Source organism: Anomalospiza imberbis, chromosome 5, assembly GCF_031753505.1.
Source record: "Anomalospiza imberbis isolate Cuckoo-Finch-1a 21T00152 chromosome 5, ASM3175350v1, whole genome shotgun sequence".
NCBI lineage: Eukaryota > Metazoa > Chordata > Aves > Passeriformes > Viduidae > Anomalospiza > Anomalospiza imberbis.
The window spans coordinates 29,911,498-29,929,867 of NC_089685.1; the positions used below are offsets into that span (position 1 = coordinate 29,911,498).

The 18,370-nt window shown below is 40.8% G+C and overlaps 2 protein-coding genes across 3 annotated transcripts in view; both read right to left on the reverse strand.

Moving 5' to 3' along the window:
- SCAF11 (SR-related CTD associated factor 11) overlaps positions 1–18,370 on the reverse strand; it is a 176,935-nt gene that overhangs the window by 87,190 nt on the left and 71,375 nt on the right. The window lies entirely within an intron of this gene.
- The window catches only part of SLC38A1 (solute carrier family 38 member 1), a 42,159-nt gene that overhangs the window by 15,668 nt on the left and 8,121 nt on the right, over positions 1–18,370 (reverse strand). For both annotated transcript variants that reach the window (XR_010999067.1, XM_068190058.1), the window contains exons 2-8: positions 17,565–17,769; positions 9,724–9,799; positions 9,042–9,157; positions 4,056–4,129; positions 2,333–2,425; positions 1,938–2,019; positions 708–790 (exon numbers count right to left, since the gene is read on the reverse strand). Coding sequence is in view for 1 of the 2 variants with exons in the window: in XM_068190058.1 (XP_068046159.1) it covers positions 708–790; positions 1,938–2,019; positions 2,333–2,425; positions 4,056–4,129; positions 9,042–9,157; positions 9,724–9,799; positions 17,565–17,683 (643 nt within the window). In the remaining variant the exon portion in view is untranslated. The remainder of the gene's footprint in view (positions 1–707; positions 791–1,937; positions 2,020–2,332; positions 2,426–4,055; positions 4,130–9,041; positions 9,158–9,723; positions 9,800–17,564; positions 17,770–18,370) is intronic.

Consider the following 18,370-nt stretch of genomic DNA (forward strand, 5'->3'; position numbering starts at 1 on the left):
CCTTGCTCTGACCTGTTGTGACTTCCTCAGGATCACCTTTACCACAGTTTAACTAACTTTACTTTTAAAAGAGGCTGTGATAATTGAAAAAAAACTGAAAATGTGCAATTGCAATCTAAATGTGACCCGGGTTCCCTGAGTCATGTCAGCTGAGTTTGGGTTTTTGTCTCAAAAAGGAAGACCCCAAATGGACTTTGGTGCCAAATGTTGTTACCAGCATGGTTTTAAAAAAATACACTGTGTACCTACTGGCATTCCAGCTGGATTCAAACACATCTGAAAATGCAATTCTCTGTACATATCTTATTTCAAAGTCCAATGCTTCCAATTAGTTTCATCAGTAAAAATTTTCATGCAGATAGAAAAGTAACAATTTTTGTAATTTCACCATTTGTGAACTTGTTTTTATGGGCTGCACATAAAATTGAATTACCTTATGAAATGAAGACCCTCTTAACTATAATTTGTAAAATCAATTTCCACAATTGTATGGATAAAGCTGGTTTATACTAAGCTCAATCACTCTGATAATTTAGGCCTACTTGTTTCAAAATGCTCAGAACACAGATTATTTCTGGATCAGGGAGGCTACTTAGATAACACTGAGAGCATATTTTTCTTATTATAGTTGAATTGTCAGTTTGGCCATCAGTGGCACAATATCTGGGCTCCTCTTTTTGACTCTTGTGATGGCATTTTCATCTTACCTAAGTTCTTCAGGAGACATAAAGGGAGGATTATACAAAACGTCACCGTAACAACAAGAATCCGCCCATCCACGTACCATTCCCTGTATAAAACAATAAAAAAACCCATACTGTGAGCACATCCTAAACATTTTCTGGTTTTCCTCACTCAGTCATCCTCTTTGACTGCTATACTTACAAAACTATATTTGGTCTCCTTACCCTACAAGTTCCTACACAAGGAGAGAAAGGGTCACATCTTGGCTTTGCAGACTCATTAGGTATCCATGGCACTGCTCTGACTCAGGTAGGGGAAGATTTCCAGAGTCACCAAAGTATTACCCTACCATGGAGATCAGTGTGTGGATCTGAGAGACACAACCACCACCTCTGTAACCCGATACAAGCCACCCTGCCACAACGATGAAAGATCATGCAATGGGCCATAGAGCACAGTGGGGCTGGGGGGCCACCACAAGTCATTTGACAAACCACCCAAGCACGTGACTGGTGCAGCAAACCAGGCTCCAGCAGGCTGGCACGCACTAGCTAGCCCAAGTCTGCATCTCCTCTACCAAAATGCTTTGCATCCTACTGTAAAGAAAGGAGGAGAAGGGGCAGTGTTAGTGATGTTCTGTATGACCTATTTGCATTGCTTAGTCCAGTATAGTAGGAAAACCTAAGAATGGAATCTCTATGACCATCTCCTACTCTGCAGCACACCATATAATCCAGTGCAAGGGATATTTACTGGTATAAAAAATGACACCTCTCTACTAAAGTAGCTGGTAAATGCCGAAGAGAGATAAGGGGCAGAAATCTTATTTATATAAATATTCTGCAGTGGTCATATACTAGTAGCAAAGAATTTCACTCTGTGGACATTGTTTCAGGGGCAAATTCATGTAAGAATTTGAGAACACAGGGAAACACATAGTATCTTTAACTTGCATTGTTCCCAATATTTCAGGTGTTGCCTAACACTGTAAAATATTGGATTCTATGATTATAACAAAATTCTTCATGAAAAGCTGGTGTGCAAAAAGGGCAACTAAAGTTTCATTTCCTATCCATCTTCTCCTTCCCAAATTTGTCTTGTCTTTTATTAACCCCCTGAGATATTTCTGTGAAAATCTACTTTGACAAACCTAAAGGGTATCCAATACTTCAGAGCTTTTGTGAACATATGCTTAAACTTTACTATACAATGTTAAATTCTACAGTCTAAGCACCAGAATTAATTCAACTTACGAAAATGTTTCTTCTTTTCCCATTAGAAACTTTATGGCAGAAGGCAGCTCATTTTTGACTATGAAGAGATAGCTCAACATTGCTGGAGGAAGAAGAAGATAATTTTAGAAAATGGGTAAAAGAGTTTGTGGAACAAGTACCGAGGAGCATCCTTAACCTCTTCCCACATCAGTGTCTGATGATAGAAGACCACAAACTATGACTGAGTGTAAATTACTGATCACTCAGTAATGCAGTATTTTTAAAGGGCTGCATGCAAAATGATAGCCACAACCATATTGAGGATCATGAAGGTCCCTGGATGTCATGGAGAGAAGGAACCTGACTTGTTTGCAGCTGTAAAATTATTGAGATATTCCTGGGCTTTGTTTTTCAATATTCCTTATTTCCTTTACCTCCAACATTCTGAAGAGATGTAGATCCAAAGACAATCATTTTCCCTGGGGTACCAAAGATCTGCTCACCAAGCTTTTCATACACCATGCAGCCTGCATGAGAAGAAGAGGAGAAAGGTAACAAACACACTACTGAAAGCTGTTGAGTCAAAGCATTCATGATTCCTTTTCAGCCAAGCGCCTATCTGTGCAGCCAAACCTGCCAATTGCAAGTAAATAAGGAGCTCTCTTGTAATTTCTAGGGCTGAAAATTATGTAGGTATATTTTCCTGACTTCTAGAAATGTTATTGTTGGCTACCAGTCACTTCTCAAATGGAAGCTCTTAAGGAGAGTATTACATGCCTTTAATGAGTCTGTCTATACCCTGAGTGACATGTTAAGTTCTGGTATCCTCATCCCAGTATATTAAGTTTTGCACTTGCAATGAGAGTAATGTAGAAAGGCTCCTCTCCAGGAAAAAGCCAGCACAGCAAGATCCACAAGTCAGCCCTGGCAGCCTGGACACACACTACTGCCATTCTGCAGTTCTGCTTGCCTTGACTGAATGATCAAATGAGGACATCCACTGGTTTAAAGGATCATTTATGGCTTCTAATGACAAAGCCTCATCTTGTGAATTCTCATTGTCATATGTTTTTGGAAAAGCAGGCAAAGGTGTAAAAGATAACTAAAATTTCTTTTCAAATATCTGTCAAGCTTGTGAAACTCCTCTGTTAATTGGTTTGTGTTTATGTTAAATCTTTTTTTTTTTTAACTTGGCTGTGATGTAGGCTGATAAAAAGAGGGGTCATTGTGAAGATGGTGAGGTACACAGGAACAGAAAGAGAAATACTGCAGATGTTATACTGGGCAGATGATTTTTAAAATGTATCCCATTATCTGGTTTTCTCTATACTACTTTACAGCTGACATTTCTGCTTTAAAGTTTGTGTAAAAAGTAAGTTTGAGCTTAAATGTACCAGCAACATAGAAAACAGGACTTAGATTTTGGGAATATTGGGGCACAAATGTATCCGCATTGAGGAAGCTGTACCTAGTTGAAATAGGCAGCTGCTGACATTATACATACTATACAGTAATCATGTGTGTCCAAATTGCATATTTAAATATTACAGTATTCTTATGCACAGATTATTTTTAAAATATGGCTTTAGGTATTGCTAACAAGGAAAGAGGCTCTTGGACTTCAGAACACGGTGTCATTTGACATAATACTGTAGGCAACTTCTAATTTCTGTATTTAGATAGTGTATCTGTGTTATAGTTACACTTCTCTCTGTGAAGAAACTGTTCCCTTTTATTTTATTCTAAGGAAACTCTACCACAAAGATTATTGGGAGTGTCACACTAACCACTAAGGACAAACTGTATTTCCAGGTAAGCTTTATATAGGCAAATATTCATTATATTTCATTTGCAATTTGATTTGTTATGCAAAGAAACTATATGAGCTGTTACTTCTAGCTCACTGAAGATAACATTTCTGGGCAGCAGAATTCATTCTTGGTCATAAATATTTCTCTTTATAGTGATGTTGTTCTCCATTGCCATGCCACAAATTCTTCAAATTCTTGTTAATTCTAGGCTTCTGACCCCAAGTGTGTCAGGCCTTCCTATTGTGTCAGCAAAGTGATAGAAACTCCCCATCTTACACAAAGCACCTGGCCTCTTGTCACCTCTTGATTTTTACATTCTACTGAATGGTGTAACATATTACATTACCTGTTTCCTTTGAACACACCAACAGGAGATGTATTGAATAAATAGACAGCAGCGTGACCGAAACCAAAAGCAGTCTAAAAAAGAATGGAAAATAAAGTTTACCATATGAGATGAGGACTGACAGTGCAATATTTCATGTCAGGTCATGTTCCTATTGACTCTGAGATAACTTTTTATTCTCCTGACAATGAAATAAGCCCTAAAATACATGTGATTCACATTCTGCTTGCAGTTTCACCATGGAGGTAGAAAACTCTGCATGTAGAGGGATACAATCAAATAAGACTTAGCAGAGCTGCAGAGTTACACCTCCCCATATTGAAAAAAGCAAAAATAAAGATGTTTTATTAGATAGGAATGAAGATTTATCAGAGCACAGAGAAGCCAGATATGTCACTCAAAATCCATTCTAAGGCTTTGTTTTTTTCTAGAAGCAGAGTGAAAACATAAAGGAGAGTCCTTTATTTAAGGACTTCCATAACAAATGGAAGCATCTTTTCCCAGGACATGTTTCATATGCTACCAAAGGGCTGCCCAAATGGCTTTATATGTGTCTCACAGTGCCCGAGGAGGAAAAATATGTAGGGAGTTAAGGCTTGACTGGCTTCCCTTGGGAATAAAGGCAGCAATCAAAGGCTTGTACTTTGTCTAGGCAGAGATCCATGTTCCCTCACTGTTGTCAGTCCTGGTCTGACATGATCCATAATTTAACTTCGCTCAGGAGAATTGCAGGAAGTAATGACCAAACTGTTTGTGTAGGAAACTTCCTGGCACAAATGATAATTAGTCAGTGCCCAGGGCCAAGTGCATAAAAGCACATTTTCTCATTGCTCAATGTCTTTAATCCAAGCACCATGTGTGCCTTCCCCTCCAACACTCTGACACACAAAGACCTGATGATGTTTTCATGATGTGTATGAAGAGCATTCAGACAATCTGTTGGCAATTCTTCCCTTTATTATGACAACAACCCTCCAGACACCAAGAAAAACAAGGCTAAAATTCAAGAGAAAACAAACTGCTGCCATAGATAGGCAGCAACACATCTTTTTCAAAGGAATACATAGAAAGAACAGAATGAGAAACCTCCTCCCCCCACTTTTTTATTAGTTTAGACTGGAACTACTTTCATGCCAAATAATGACCGACTAGTTTCTTGGGGCCAGAGGAGCAGCGAGAAACATACAGAGGTGATAGGAGGAACTGTCCTTTTGCCAGCAAAGAATGATGGTTGACAATAACAACACACTCTTTGTACAGCCCTAAGGATGTTTCTCCTTGAGAAGGTGGAGAAGGAAAGGAAGACTGTACTAGCTGAGGTCACTCTGGTCCTTTTTTTTATGGATTTGCTAAGCCCTGCTCCTGCCCATGTTCCCTGCTGAGCCGTTCCGCCCCTGTCTGCCTACAGGCACGGCGCTCAGCCCCAGTGCTCAGCTGCTGGGGCTGACTCACTCCCAGCCCCAAATGGCTACAGCTCTGCATGCCAGCATCCAGACTGTCTTAATATTAAAAGCTTCTGTTTTTCAGGCACTGAGCTCATGGAGCCTTTGCAGTGGTAAAAATAACACTCCCAAGCAGCCAGGTATTTATCTGATCTGTTGTCCTTAGCTCCCCATAGGGTTCCTACAGACACTTGGCATTTTCATTAGCACTGTATGAAAACTTGTTTGTGCTAGGACTGTGGTATGGACAGGAATATTTGTACCAGAACCACCCCTTGGAAAGGAATGAAAATGTCCATGCCACTCGCTTTGCACAAATTCAAAACAGAAGCAGGGGAGCTTGCACTGCAGACTCAAAAGCACTCCTCTACTTTTTTTGTCTGCTTTCAAAGAAGTGCTGGTAGCTGCGGAAGCCAACAGCAGATGCAAAAGTTACCTTCCCCCAGAAGAATAAACAGTTTAGGCTAGGGGACTGATACAGTGCTGGGAAGAACAAAGTGCTTCTGTGATGCCTTCTGCTGCTTCTCTCAGATGCCACATTTACCAGATAAACTGAAACCTGTGTTGTCCCTCCCCTCTGTGAAGTCCAAGGGTTTGGGGCCAGAAGACCTGTGAGGCTTATGCAGTCACAAGAATTATTTCACTGAGCAGTCCTGAACCCTCAAAAAGTGTAGAGGATGGAAGAGCACCGGGTTTGCTCTCATACAGCCTCCCTGCAGGCTGGTCTGCCAGCCTGCCCTAAAACACTGCAGGAGTTACAATGCGGCTTCCTGGCCCCTTCCAGACACACCCAGCAGAAGTGGCTACAGTGTGAAACTTCAGCTCATGTAGTCTCATACTGTTCCCGATCTAACAAGCCCCTCTGTCTCAGCAAGGTGTTTCACATCATGTGCAGTGCTGGGTTAAATGCAGGTTGAAAACACCTTGTGCTTGGCCAGCCCATATTTCTCTGCAACATGACCCATCACTTTGGTCCTGGCTCTCCAGGATGAAACCACAAGCAACAACTGCTCCTGCCATCCCCAGGTAGTCCAGCTTATCTCTAGCTTTACAAAGTTTTTCTGTTATCTTTTTACAGCAAAGTTTTCTCTCCTTTTGCATAATGGAAATGATGCTCTCTTTTAGTTTAGGCAGTAGTTATCGATAACACTGGGATTAAGTTCCTCTGAGTTCTCACCACCAGTAATTTTGCCTAGAAAGTATAATGCTTTGTTATGGCACTCTTAAGCAAATAAGATGCGTCACTGCCATGTTTATTTTGCACATCTTTTGCTTAGGATATCGTATCTGAATTGATCCAGATGTTCATGGCAGTACACACTTCACTCTGAAGGAGCCCAAAAGTTGTGAGAGTGGAAATCAGGCTGGGTCTGCTTTGTTAGTGCTGAAAATGCTCCCTTAATTTTTCTGCATCTGCAGAATTTTCAGCAATGGTGCACGCCAATAGTGGATAAAGCAACCTAGAACCTTTCCAGAACTGTGCTACTCAAAGGCAGTGAATTTAAGATCTTTCTCATATGCAAAAAGCAGTGAAAGTATTGTTAGGACTCTAATCACGTGCAAAGCAGAAATGATCTACCTGTAACAGTGACAGCAGAACTATACACTTACGGGAAAAATGAAATGAATTAACGTGTAAGAAAAAAATCCTTCACTAATGGACTAGATTTAATGCTGAGATTATGGCACGGGAACAGAACATTTAAAGCAGTTCAACTTTCAAGCCTAACTACAGACACCACATTAGGATCCTGCATCTCCAGGCTTCAAAGAGGGAAGCTCTACTAGCCTGCTCAGGTAGGTCCTGCTAACTTCCTTTGATCTCAGCTGGCTGCTCTATCTCAAGGCCAACAGATCTAAAGGCATCATAAAGCTAACAAAAACTATTATCCACTTTTAAATACATACAGTTAATTCTATGGAGAACAATGCTGTCATTTACTGAATGAGATCTCCACATTCATGTTTGGCAGTTTTTTGTACAGTGTGTTGGTGCAGATCTACACACCAACATACCTTGCTAGAAGTTTCTCTGGTGTTCAGGTCACCTGTCTGATCTATGTCACTTAAAAGAAACTGCATTTTTACATCCTTCAGAACAAACACACGTCACTTAACTCATAAAAACTGCTGAAAGAATGAGAAGAGGATGGGATTATAAAAAACTAAAGCAGTAAGGACAAATTGAGGCTGCTCCTTTGCTGAGAGCCTGTTAATCAGCCTGTATCAGGTGACAAGACTGAAAAGATGCAACTTCTTTTTCTCTCCTTACAGTGATGCCTTTTCAGGACTACCTAAAAACAGAGGCCTAAGGCATCAACAACAGTTATTGCAACCACCAGTTTGTACTCTCAGAGATGGAGCATGGGTGGAATATTACACACAGGTTAGAACACTGGGTAAAAAACCAGCAAAAATAAAATAAACTCTGTCACTCTGCTAACGAAAGATGTAAATTACAGTCCAGCCTAGCTTAGTGACAACACAATAAACAGATGTTCTACGCTCCTAAAGTAAATGGATTGACTCCTTTGATTACTCCTAGATTTTACCCAGCCACAGCAAACTCTAAGCTAGCAGCATGAATCTAGCTGTCCTGGCACAAAACTCCAGAGCAGATGGCTATATGTACCACTTTGGCCATCTACTCTGCTTTATACAGGGCTCAAAATATGTATTTCCCAAAATCCTAAGAAATGACAAAAGTTCTATATTTTTAGATTTGACATTCAAGAAATGACATCTCTTTAGAGCAATCTGTAAACTCAATAACTATGTTGAATTGTTCTCAAATATTGTAAATGATTGTATTTCTTCCCTCAATGAACATTTATCATTGAAATCTGCACACAATTCCCAACTGATTTCTTAACAATCACTTTTCAAAATAAAACATCTCATACTGAGATCCAGAAAAACACTGTTTTAGTCATTCAATGGCACTGTTTCATTTTTAAACTATTAAATTTATTAAATTCTCTTTTATAAAAAGCACTTTTTTTTTTTTTTTGCAGGAGTTAAATAGTCCACCTCAGTTCTTTTCTATACTAAAATCTTGGCTATATTTATATTGGCTTTCAAGGATTCTCATTAAAGAAACTGTGGGAGTGAGATGAAAATATTATATGTAATATAAAGGAAATAAATATCCTTAGTTTAAAAAAAGTGTTTATTGAACCATGCTTTGAAGAAAGCTCTGGAGATACTGTGACACAAGTAAGAACTAGGTACTAACTCACTGCAACTATTACTACTGAATATTTTTGTTGTCTATGTAGCTCGCAGAGCACAGGAAAACTCCCTGTCTAGGTCTGGAGTAAATAACATGGATTTAATTTTCTCTAGCACTACAAGTAGTGTTTTTTTCCACAAAAACATTTGACTGAAAAAAAGATGTCTGAAACTTGTAGCTAGTATTTTCAGGCTTGAATGCTGTACTTGACTACACATGGACTATAAATCCCTCCACTTGCTGGCAGTGCACACATTCTTTAAACACAGTGAAATTCCATGGAGATCAGCTGCTCACCACATGAGTACTTACAGAAAAAGGAGAATTCCTGTGTTGGCCAAGGCAAAAGCAAGACCCAAAATCCCACTGCCCATAATTGCATTGCTAAGGTTGAAGACAGACATTCCCAGTGAAGTAGTTCCTGGGATCTGGAGAAATAAAGACAGAAGTGTCAGCAACAGGTTGGAACAGAGCAGGGACATGCACTTCTGCTTCAAACCCCATGTTCTGTGATGCATCAGTTGCAAGTCACTACTGCTATGAAAACGATTTAATAAAAATGATTTGAAAGAGGAGAAAGCATCGCTGAACTCCGTCACAGCTACGCTGCTCGCTGCCCAATAGGTTTTGTAAACTGACCTAAATGGTGCAGGCAACACACAGCTCATACTGCACTTTCAGTTTTAAACCCCATCTTCCACTACACCTGAGAAACATCCTGGATGTGTAATTTATATATGGTAAAGCCATAAGGAACCACCACGACTTCCTGCCCAACAGAGGCCAGAGGGATTCCCCTTGCCTCAATCCAACCAATATGCTTGGGGGCTTTGGGGTTTTTATTTAAGTGCTGATCCCAGGCAGTTCCTACTGGAAATTGAATTCAGTTATAGTTGTGTGTGCCCAGCACTTTTGAAGACAATGTCTAAAGGCCTTTCATATACACATCATGCAGTTAATTTTGACAGAGAACAGAGCAGTGAGAGAAACTTACATATTCATCGCATTTCTTCTTCTCGAGGTGGCTGTTTGTGAGACTTCTTCTGCTTTCTCGATCCGAAATAAACTTGCTGAAAGAAGTCAGAGGATTTATTTCCAGCAAGTGCTTAGAAAATATGAACACACGGTCCTGTGAAGCAAGTTCAAGAAACCAAAGAGACTTCCTCTTCCCCTCTCTATCAAACTCAAGACTCCTGGGCAGCAGCTCAATTACTTCCTGCCTTGCCAGGCTGGAAGGTCCCAGGCACAGGGCCCACCAGGCAGTGGTGATGACCCCTCCACAGAAGAGGAAAGCATAACAGCATCCTGGACACTGAGTATAAAATCAAGCAGTTACAAGTCCTAAGTGGGGAACTTGGGACTGCAGCTGCCACTGGCCAGAGACAACTCCCTGTCTTCTGCATCCTCCAAGGATAATGAGAAAGGCTTATATTCTTTTACATGATTTTTGAGTTGAGATTATGATTGTGTACTGATACAACAAACCACAGATTAAGATCTGACCCTATCTGATCTGATCTGCCGAGGATCCAGCTGACTAGAAACTGTAAGTCAAATTGTACTCTAAATTCTGTATCATGCTACCTATAGATTGTACTGCATTGATTCTGCTTGTTGAAATTCTGTGCCATTCTAATCATAAATTCTGTGCTACACTAATCGTAACATCCTGCTAAAAAATAAACGTTTAATTGTAACTATGAATTACTGCCATCATCATTCTGCCAAGGATTCCTAAAAGATTTCAACTGTCCCCTCACTGTCAGGTGGCACTGCAAAACCCTACATTGCTACTGAAACCTTAAGTTGCCTGTCCTGATTTAGGGCAAATTTGGGAGAAAACCTCCAAAGGGGTGCTTCTAGAAAGCAAATTCAAGTGGGCCCTCCCTCAACTGGTCCAGGAAAAGATTTCCTTGGAGGAAGGTGGAAAAAACTGTTTATTTAATCCTCAAAGCATTCATCAGCACAGAAAATGAATAATATTAAACAATAAAACCTCTTGCCAATCTGAAGAGATGACAAACTCAGAAAGTCCTTTTTGTGGGTTGTAGCTCAGCACACCCAGTCTGTTAACAAGCCTTCTGGTGCTGGAAATGCCACAGCCCAGGCTCGGCTCAGATGGGCCACATGTGCGAGGTGCTCTTCTGGGTGTTCAGTCCAGAGCAGGTTTAAACAGGTCCAAGAAAAAGAAAAACCACAGAGGGAACTTCTCTGCCTCAGCTAGCTGAAAACTAACTGAAAGCAAAGGAGAGCTCCCTCTCGCTGTTCATACTGCAGACAGCACAGCCCAGAAGGATGCAGGGGAGCAAGTGCAGTGTTTGATAACAAACTCCGCGCTTCTTCTCTCTCCCCACCTCGCTCTCAGAAGCAGTCTTAAAGATACAAAACTTATTTCTGGGCTAAACAGACCAATGGGGATACAAGCATCATAAAGTCACCCCAGGACACTGCCACATAGGTGTTGGCATGGCTGGAGTTAAAAGGAGGAAGATGTCACACACATGCCAGTGCTGGCTGGACAATCCTGAAGCAGGCAACCGGCTTTGCTGGTACACTGGTCTGGGCTACTGGATTTTCCTGTAAGTGTCTTTCAAAACTCAATGCTGAATTCATCATACTGCAAAATTAAACACTTCTGTGCAGGGAAACATAGAATAAACAGCTTTTCTTTCTCTTTACCCTTTACTTGTTCTGTGTCCTTGATGTATCCACATTTAGGAACTTACTGTCCCCTTGTGGCAGTGTTGGCATCCTTGAGATTTACGACACTTCTGATTTGGATGAGCCATTATTTTCTCACAGATCTTCTCTTCAGCAAACATGTTAGTTTGTATAAAGCATTCTTTCAGCTTTTCATCTTTTGAAGGTTTATGCACAATTAAGTCCCTGGCATCTTTGCTAATCCACAGATGGTTCTTAGTTTGCACTGGCTAATGCCTCAGCCAAGGTACACGTCACATACCTAACCAGGGGCTGTCACCAAGTGTCAGAGCCTGTTTTAGCTGCAGCTACATTAAGCTGGCTCTTCTTAAATTGAAGCAGACAAACAACACTGAACACAAACAGCAGCACTGCTGGTCCTTTCCCACAGTGGAAAACATCTACTGGCCAGGCATGTATAGTTCAAACTGTGTCTCAAAATGTTGCATCATCTCAGTACATCCAGCAGTATTCAGGCTGGTAATAAATCCATGAACTTGTAAAGATGGAGCTTGAGCAAACTTCCCTACTGCCCCATTTATGGTCTAATTACTAGTGATATGTACGCTAGCACAGCTTCTAAGACTATGCCAAAATCATGCAGCTATAATACTGATGACTTGGCTTCCACAGCTGACACACTGGGCCTTGTGTCTTTAACGTTTTTTTGTTTATGCATTAAATCCAGGCATAGATGGCAAAATGTAAGTGCCATTTTAGCTGGGTTTTTTGCAATTTTGACTCCTGCCCATTGGTCTGCTTTGATTTCCTTTTTATCAATTAAAAAAAAAAAACTATAGGCTTCTCCTGTATTTTTTAAATACTAACTTCAGCAACTAATTTGCTGCAATATATAGACATGATGTCAGATTTACCAGCTCTAACACAGCTGGAATAGATGGCTGAACCTCCTCCACCATTTCATGAAGTGAAAAGCAACCACTTTCAAGATAGACTGATCTGAAATTAACTTTCCAAAGCTTACCTTGTAGGTATTTCATCCTTATGGAATAATATCTCAACCTGATTCAGAGCATGTGCTTTTTCTCTTTCATGTCTGTTTAAAGCCCATCTCTTGAACACAGGCAGCAGAGTGTGAACGGCTTGAAAAAGACATTCAGCTCTCTCTCGAAACACCCTGCAGGCAATTTGTACAGGCAGGAGCACAGAGAAAAGTTTTGTCTCTTTTGGATTTGTAACTGCTGCTGGGAACATCTGCAGACTTTGCCTTCTTCTGTCATTTATGGAGATCATGTGTCATTTTAGATTTTGTCAAGAGTTATGATAGAAGTCACTAGTCTGCTCCCCCCAGTTCTGCTCATCCCCCTGCAGCCAGTTCCCCCTTAATAATTACAAAAATAACAAATTTGTGCACACTATTATTGTTGCCTTCTGGTATTAAACTTCCATGACAATTATTGTTAAAAAACTAATACACAATAAAGACAACACTTGAGTAACATAGCTTGAATATAAAAGTGACCATGAGACTTTCCATTAGAATACTTCTGACAGAATAAACAGCTTCTACAAAGCTGGTATCTTCCACAGCCAACAAACATGTTATTTCTTTCTGGATGCGACTTTGAGAGAACTAGTCTGATTTGATAAATTGATCCAAAGTACTTTCTTCTGAGTTAGTTCTAGAGTAAAAATGGAGATGGCTTGTTGCCCAGCTGGGCATCCCGCGTTTCCCACATTACACTGCACTTTGGTCTGTTTATGCTGTTTGATGTGTACAGGAGGGCAAAGTCAGACATGGGAATGAGGGCACTGGGACCCCAAACCATGAGGTACATAGCACTGAGCCCAGCTTTCCTATGGAAACTTCCCAGCCCCTGCCTCCCAGCCCCATGATGGCTAGCCCAGACAGCTCAGCAGCAATGCAGTACAGGGGGAGGTGGGCTCTGCCTGTGCTGCAATTGCTGTTGCAGGCAACTTAACCTGCAAGTCCAGAGCAGAGGTCTGCCTTGGGACAATGCTTGGTGCAACCATACCTGATCTTAAATGAAATAAAATGAAAAAAAAAAAAAAAAGTAGAGTGGAAGATAATCCACTGAATTCAGCAGAAACAAATTTTATCAAGATATTGCTTTTTATATTTTTTTTTTTTTTTTTATTTCAGGGTGTTTTTTTTTTTCCTTAGAGCATATGAAAGGAAACATATGTTGGAGTACAGGAATCTCTAGTTAAACTGTGCCATGCATTTACTCTGCTTAATAGACGTGCTTAGAAAACAAGCCATTCATTGTCACAGAATGTTGTATTTTTGACCTTTACGAATATGACACAAATTAAGTGAAAGGCCTGTTTAGGCCAGCCTCTCCCAGCCCTCCCAAGGATCAGAGGCTAACTGTGAGAGGTGCTGTGGCAATGCACTGTAGGACTGTCTGTGCCATCAAAGCCTTGAGACTCCCTGACAAGCATGAAATCCATTTGCACTGATTGTTGTCTTCATTTCAAATGCTTTACCCATCACTGAAAGACATAACCTGTTCTTATATATTTCTGCTTTCCTGTTGTGTTTCCTGTATCATAGCTGAGTATGAACAGATTATACAAAACTTTTCAGATACATTAATGAAATATCCTGGCCAAGATATAATGAGCTCATCCTTGTGATGCATGAAGCCTCACAGCTGGCCTGGAAAGAATACCTTAATCTAATTATTTTCCTGGTTTGATTTAGCGCAAAGCAGAAACTTAGCCTTATTGATAAAAGTGGTTTAAAAAGGATGATGTTTAACTATGGTTTCCAAATTTAATTTACTTAAGGACTTCAATGAGAAATGTTTGATTAAGGTGATACCCCCAAGCTAACCACTTTGGCTAAGCAGAGTTAGCCAAAAACCATTTAGCCATCTCAGATACGTTTAAACATATTTAAATTAAAATGGTATTTTACAATACCTTAAACATTTTTTAGGGAAAGCTAGTTTTGCCAAGATGACAGAACTTTATCCTTAGGCAGCTTCTTAAACTGCATGCTAACTTGAGCAGTGGCAAAGATTTCCAGGGCAGGCATGAACAAGAAATGCAGAGAAAAGTTTGATCTGACTTACATTATGAAACCTGGACCAGATCTTAGCATACCTACTAACAACCTTGTTAATTGAACAAGGGGTGCTGATAACTTACTAGCAGCTGTAAACCAAGACAGGCATTCAGACATCAGCTTCCTGAGAGCATTGTTATAGTTATAGTTAAGGAGTAAGTTATCTAAATACTGATTTAAAATTATGTGCAGAGATGGCAAAGTTTTATAGCCAGGAGACATAATTAAAAGTCACAAAATCCACGTCTGGGTTTCATGCAAATCTCTGAACTGACATTTTCAGAAGACATTCCCATTCAACATCTGCATACAAAGAAAAACCCCTCTTAGTGCAGCCTTTTCAAATCAACATCCCCTCGCTACATATATTTAGGACCAGAAAAGGCTGGAAAGCCAAAGGAACATACAGGTCTCTTTGCAAAGATCAAGAAATATTTGGAGTTTACAGCCAGCTTTGGAATCAGCTTGTGCCTGGTGCACTACCTCCAAAAGACCCTTAAAAAGTTGCTCTACATTGAGCTTGAAAAACTACATCTTGAGAGAAAAAAAATTAAATTAAATACAGAGTGCAAAATCAAACAGGTTGAAACAACAAAAAATTAAGTTGGTTGAAAATTACAGATCTAATCTAAAGCTCAAGTGAAATCAACAGAAAAAGTCCCACTGATTTTGATGGACTTGGGCATTTTACAAGGCCTCACATCACGTGCCAGGCAGCACAAAATATGTTGTTCGTTATGCCTGTTAGCCTCTTACTCCATGGAAAAAAAGGTGTTTGCCAAAATAGTTATAGGAAGGGACTAACCACATCCTTTCAGGACACAGGAGTGCAGAGCAGGATATGCCTGCTTGTCACAAGGGGTGGCATGGAGGTGCTTGCACAGGGCAGCAGCTGTGGGTGGCTCAGTGACAGCCTCAGCCCCAGGGTATGCTGGCAGGGCTGCACTGGTGCCAACGTGCTGCTGCACTGAAAGCTGTTGTCAGTGCGAGCTGCCTTGAAACTCTTGGTTTGGACATGGCAGGGGACATGAACAAACTGGGATATACAGGGCAAAATAGTCATGCATGGGATGCAAGTAGCTGTCCCATGAGTGCCTGGGCAGAGGGCTAAGAGAACCATAACAGGCTATATCCTATAGCCAAATGATAGATCCTCCTGCAGAGGAAGCAAGTTCTCCAGAAAGGAATAGAAAGTTGTGAAATATGTTAACCTGCCCTAAGAGCCAGAACAGTAATCAGAAATTCTGCCTCTGAGTTTCTGATCTTGTTTCCTCAGTTCACTTTTCTTCTCCCTTTTGCAGGTAGTCTGGATCCAGTCCAGATCTTGCCACACTTACTATGCCCTAACTCCACAGAGTACATTCTGACCACAGAGGACCAGGCACATACAGCACGCTCCTTCCCCACCCTCCATAAACATTCACTGACAATGAAGCACCAGCAGGGTTTTTCCCCGTAACAGTTACTGATGGCATCAGCCAAAGTGCTGGGGAGGCACAGCCAGCCTGGTATAGCCACTCCTTGTCTCAAGGATACAAATCCTCAACAGCCTCCAGGGAGTGAATTTACCACTGTCAGCCCCTAAGCTCCTCTCCTTGCAACATGAACCAGCAGGAAAGCAAGCAGGTTCATACTGGAACTGTTTTGTTTTGGCAAAGTTGGAGGGCTTTTTGTCTTTCTCTTGCCTATTTTTTTTTCAGAAGTGGTTTGTGTTTCATTTTGGCACTTTCCATTAAAGCAGTTGCATCAGAAAATTCCTGACCAGCTCTAATCTTCATCAGCGCAGCTGCGCTGTGGTCACAGCACCACCCGCTCTGCTGGTGACGGCCCCAGGACTTCCCGGGGCTGGCGGCGGGGAGAGGCTGGCACTCTCCTGCCCCCACCCCACCACCAGCTGGGCCCCCTGCTCTGTCCCACCGTACGGCTGGCTGGTTTTGCTGCTTGAATGGTGTGGACCATGCTGGGTGCTTATTCCCACACCTGTCACCAAGATCTTTGTCCACATGTGCAGCTGCGAGTCTCACAATTGACTCTAACGTCACCTGGGAAAAAACAGCTCTGAATTTTGTTTGAACGCTAGAAAGTGAGTTTCTCATGTAGCTTGAGAGGATGCTGCCAACAGGAAGAAAAGGCAAGAGAAGAAGATTTTAAAGATCATAAAATAGGTCGTGGCAGCCCCACAGAAGGGAGCAGAACGATGTGCTGGCACAGGCTTCCTATGCAGGCACAGACTGGCCCAGTGCTCCACCTTGGTTTGCAATATTTGAACAGGAAGTTTGATCAAAACAGAGCTTCCTATTTTACAGCTCACAAAATACAAACAGGGTCTGTCAGCAGGTCTTTGCTGTAAAGTGGATGGCTCAGCACCTGTTGGAGGCTGGCAGGAAGGGCTGGATAACTGCTCTCTGGAGAAAAGGCAGCTCTTCAGAAATGACCATAAGCTTATAGAAAAAGCCAACAGTCTAATAATTATATTGATAATAATTGTAACTAATAATTTTCACCAATATTGATGCATTTTTTTAACGCTGATCTGAGTTAGGTGTAAGACACTGTTTTACCATCTTCTTGCCACCTCTGCCTCAAGGGAGCAAACCGCTGCCCAGTTTATCTTGTCAAATTGCAAATACAGACTGGAACTACAATTGCTGCCAACCACACCAGCTGTAACTCCCCAGAAGCTTGGATACATGGAGGTGGCCAGACAAGCTAAAATTGTCATATCAGAGATAAAAAGTCAACTAAGAGACTTCCCCAAAATTATACCATTGTATTGTTATAAATTCTTTGCTGCGTGGAAGCAGACATCTAAGAATTTTGGCTTTTTGCTGCATTATGTTTATGAATTTTATTAGACTAATTTGAAAGATTCAAAATGATTAATAAATTACCACTCTGTTCGCTTTATCTGCTATTGCAGCCTATGCCCAACAGATGTTACGTATGAAATTCAAATTACATCTTCAAATGGAGCATGACTTGGTAATGAATAATTCAAGATATATACTGAAAATTAGAATGCTGTTTTTAAACAGTGTGTTTCTTAGCAGAGACGACGACGTCAGTGGAAAAATACTCACCTATTTATCTGGCCATTTTCCACCTCTGTGAAATCATTTGAATCATTGCTGATGTTATCATCTTCAGGGACAGTCATATTCTGCAATTCAGTCAGTTCTAATCCAGCTTTGAAAGGCATGCTGGGGGAGGAGCTGTGCCTATCCAAGTAGTTCTTCAAATACTAGTGTTTGGTTGGTATCTCGTGAGTAAACTGCAGCCACAGTGTCAGCAACCTAAATAAAACAAGAAGAAAAAATCCAAGATGTATACCACCAACAGCAGGCAGTATCACCAGGAGAAACCAGTGAAACCTGCACAGGAGAGACATACATACCAACCAATTTTGTATTGTTAGATGGACCTCAGGTTATTATCTAAATATACTGCAGAACAGTAGTAACCTTGTATGTCTTAATGAGATCAACCTCACTAACCTTATAAATTTACCCTGTCCTGCAATCAATTGCTGAAGACAGTAATTTTTTTAAACTTGTGGGCAAACCCAGCTTGTTTGTTTCAGGAAAAAAGATTAACCTCAAATTAAGGAATGAAAATGATTTGCTTGTCCAAGTCCCAATTAAATATCTGGTGTTTGTCTTCTGTACGCTTTCTATGCTTACTTAAAAATATAAAATACATGTCCATGCTGATGCTAAGTGGGATAGAAAAAGGGATAGTGTTATCCCAGTACTCTGTTCTACTAATACATGTATTTCAACCTGTTAAGGATTTTTGGGAAAGCACAGGTGCAGTAGATGCTTTGTTTAAGTTTTTAGATGGTTAAACTTGTTATGAACAAAGACAGAAACAGAAAAAACCTAAATCC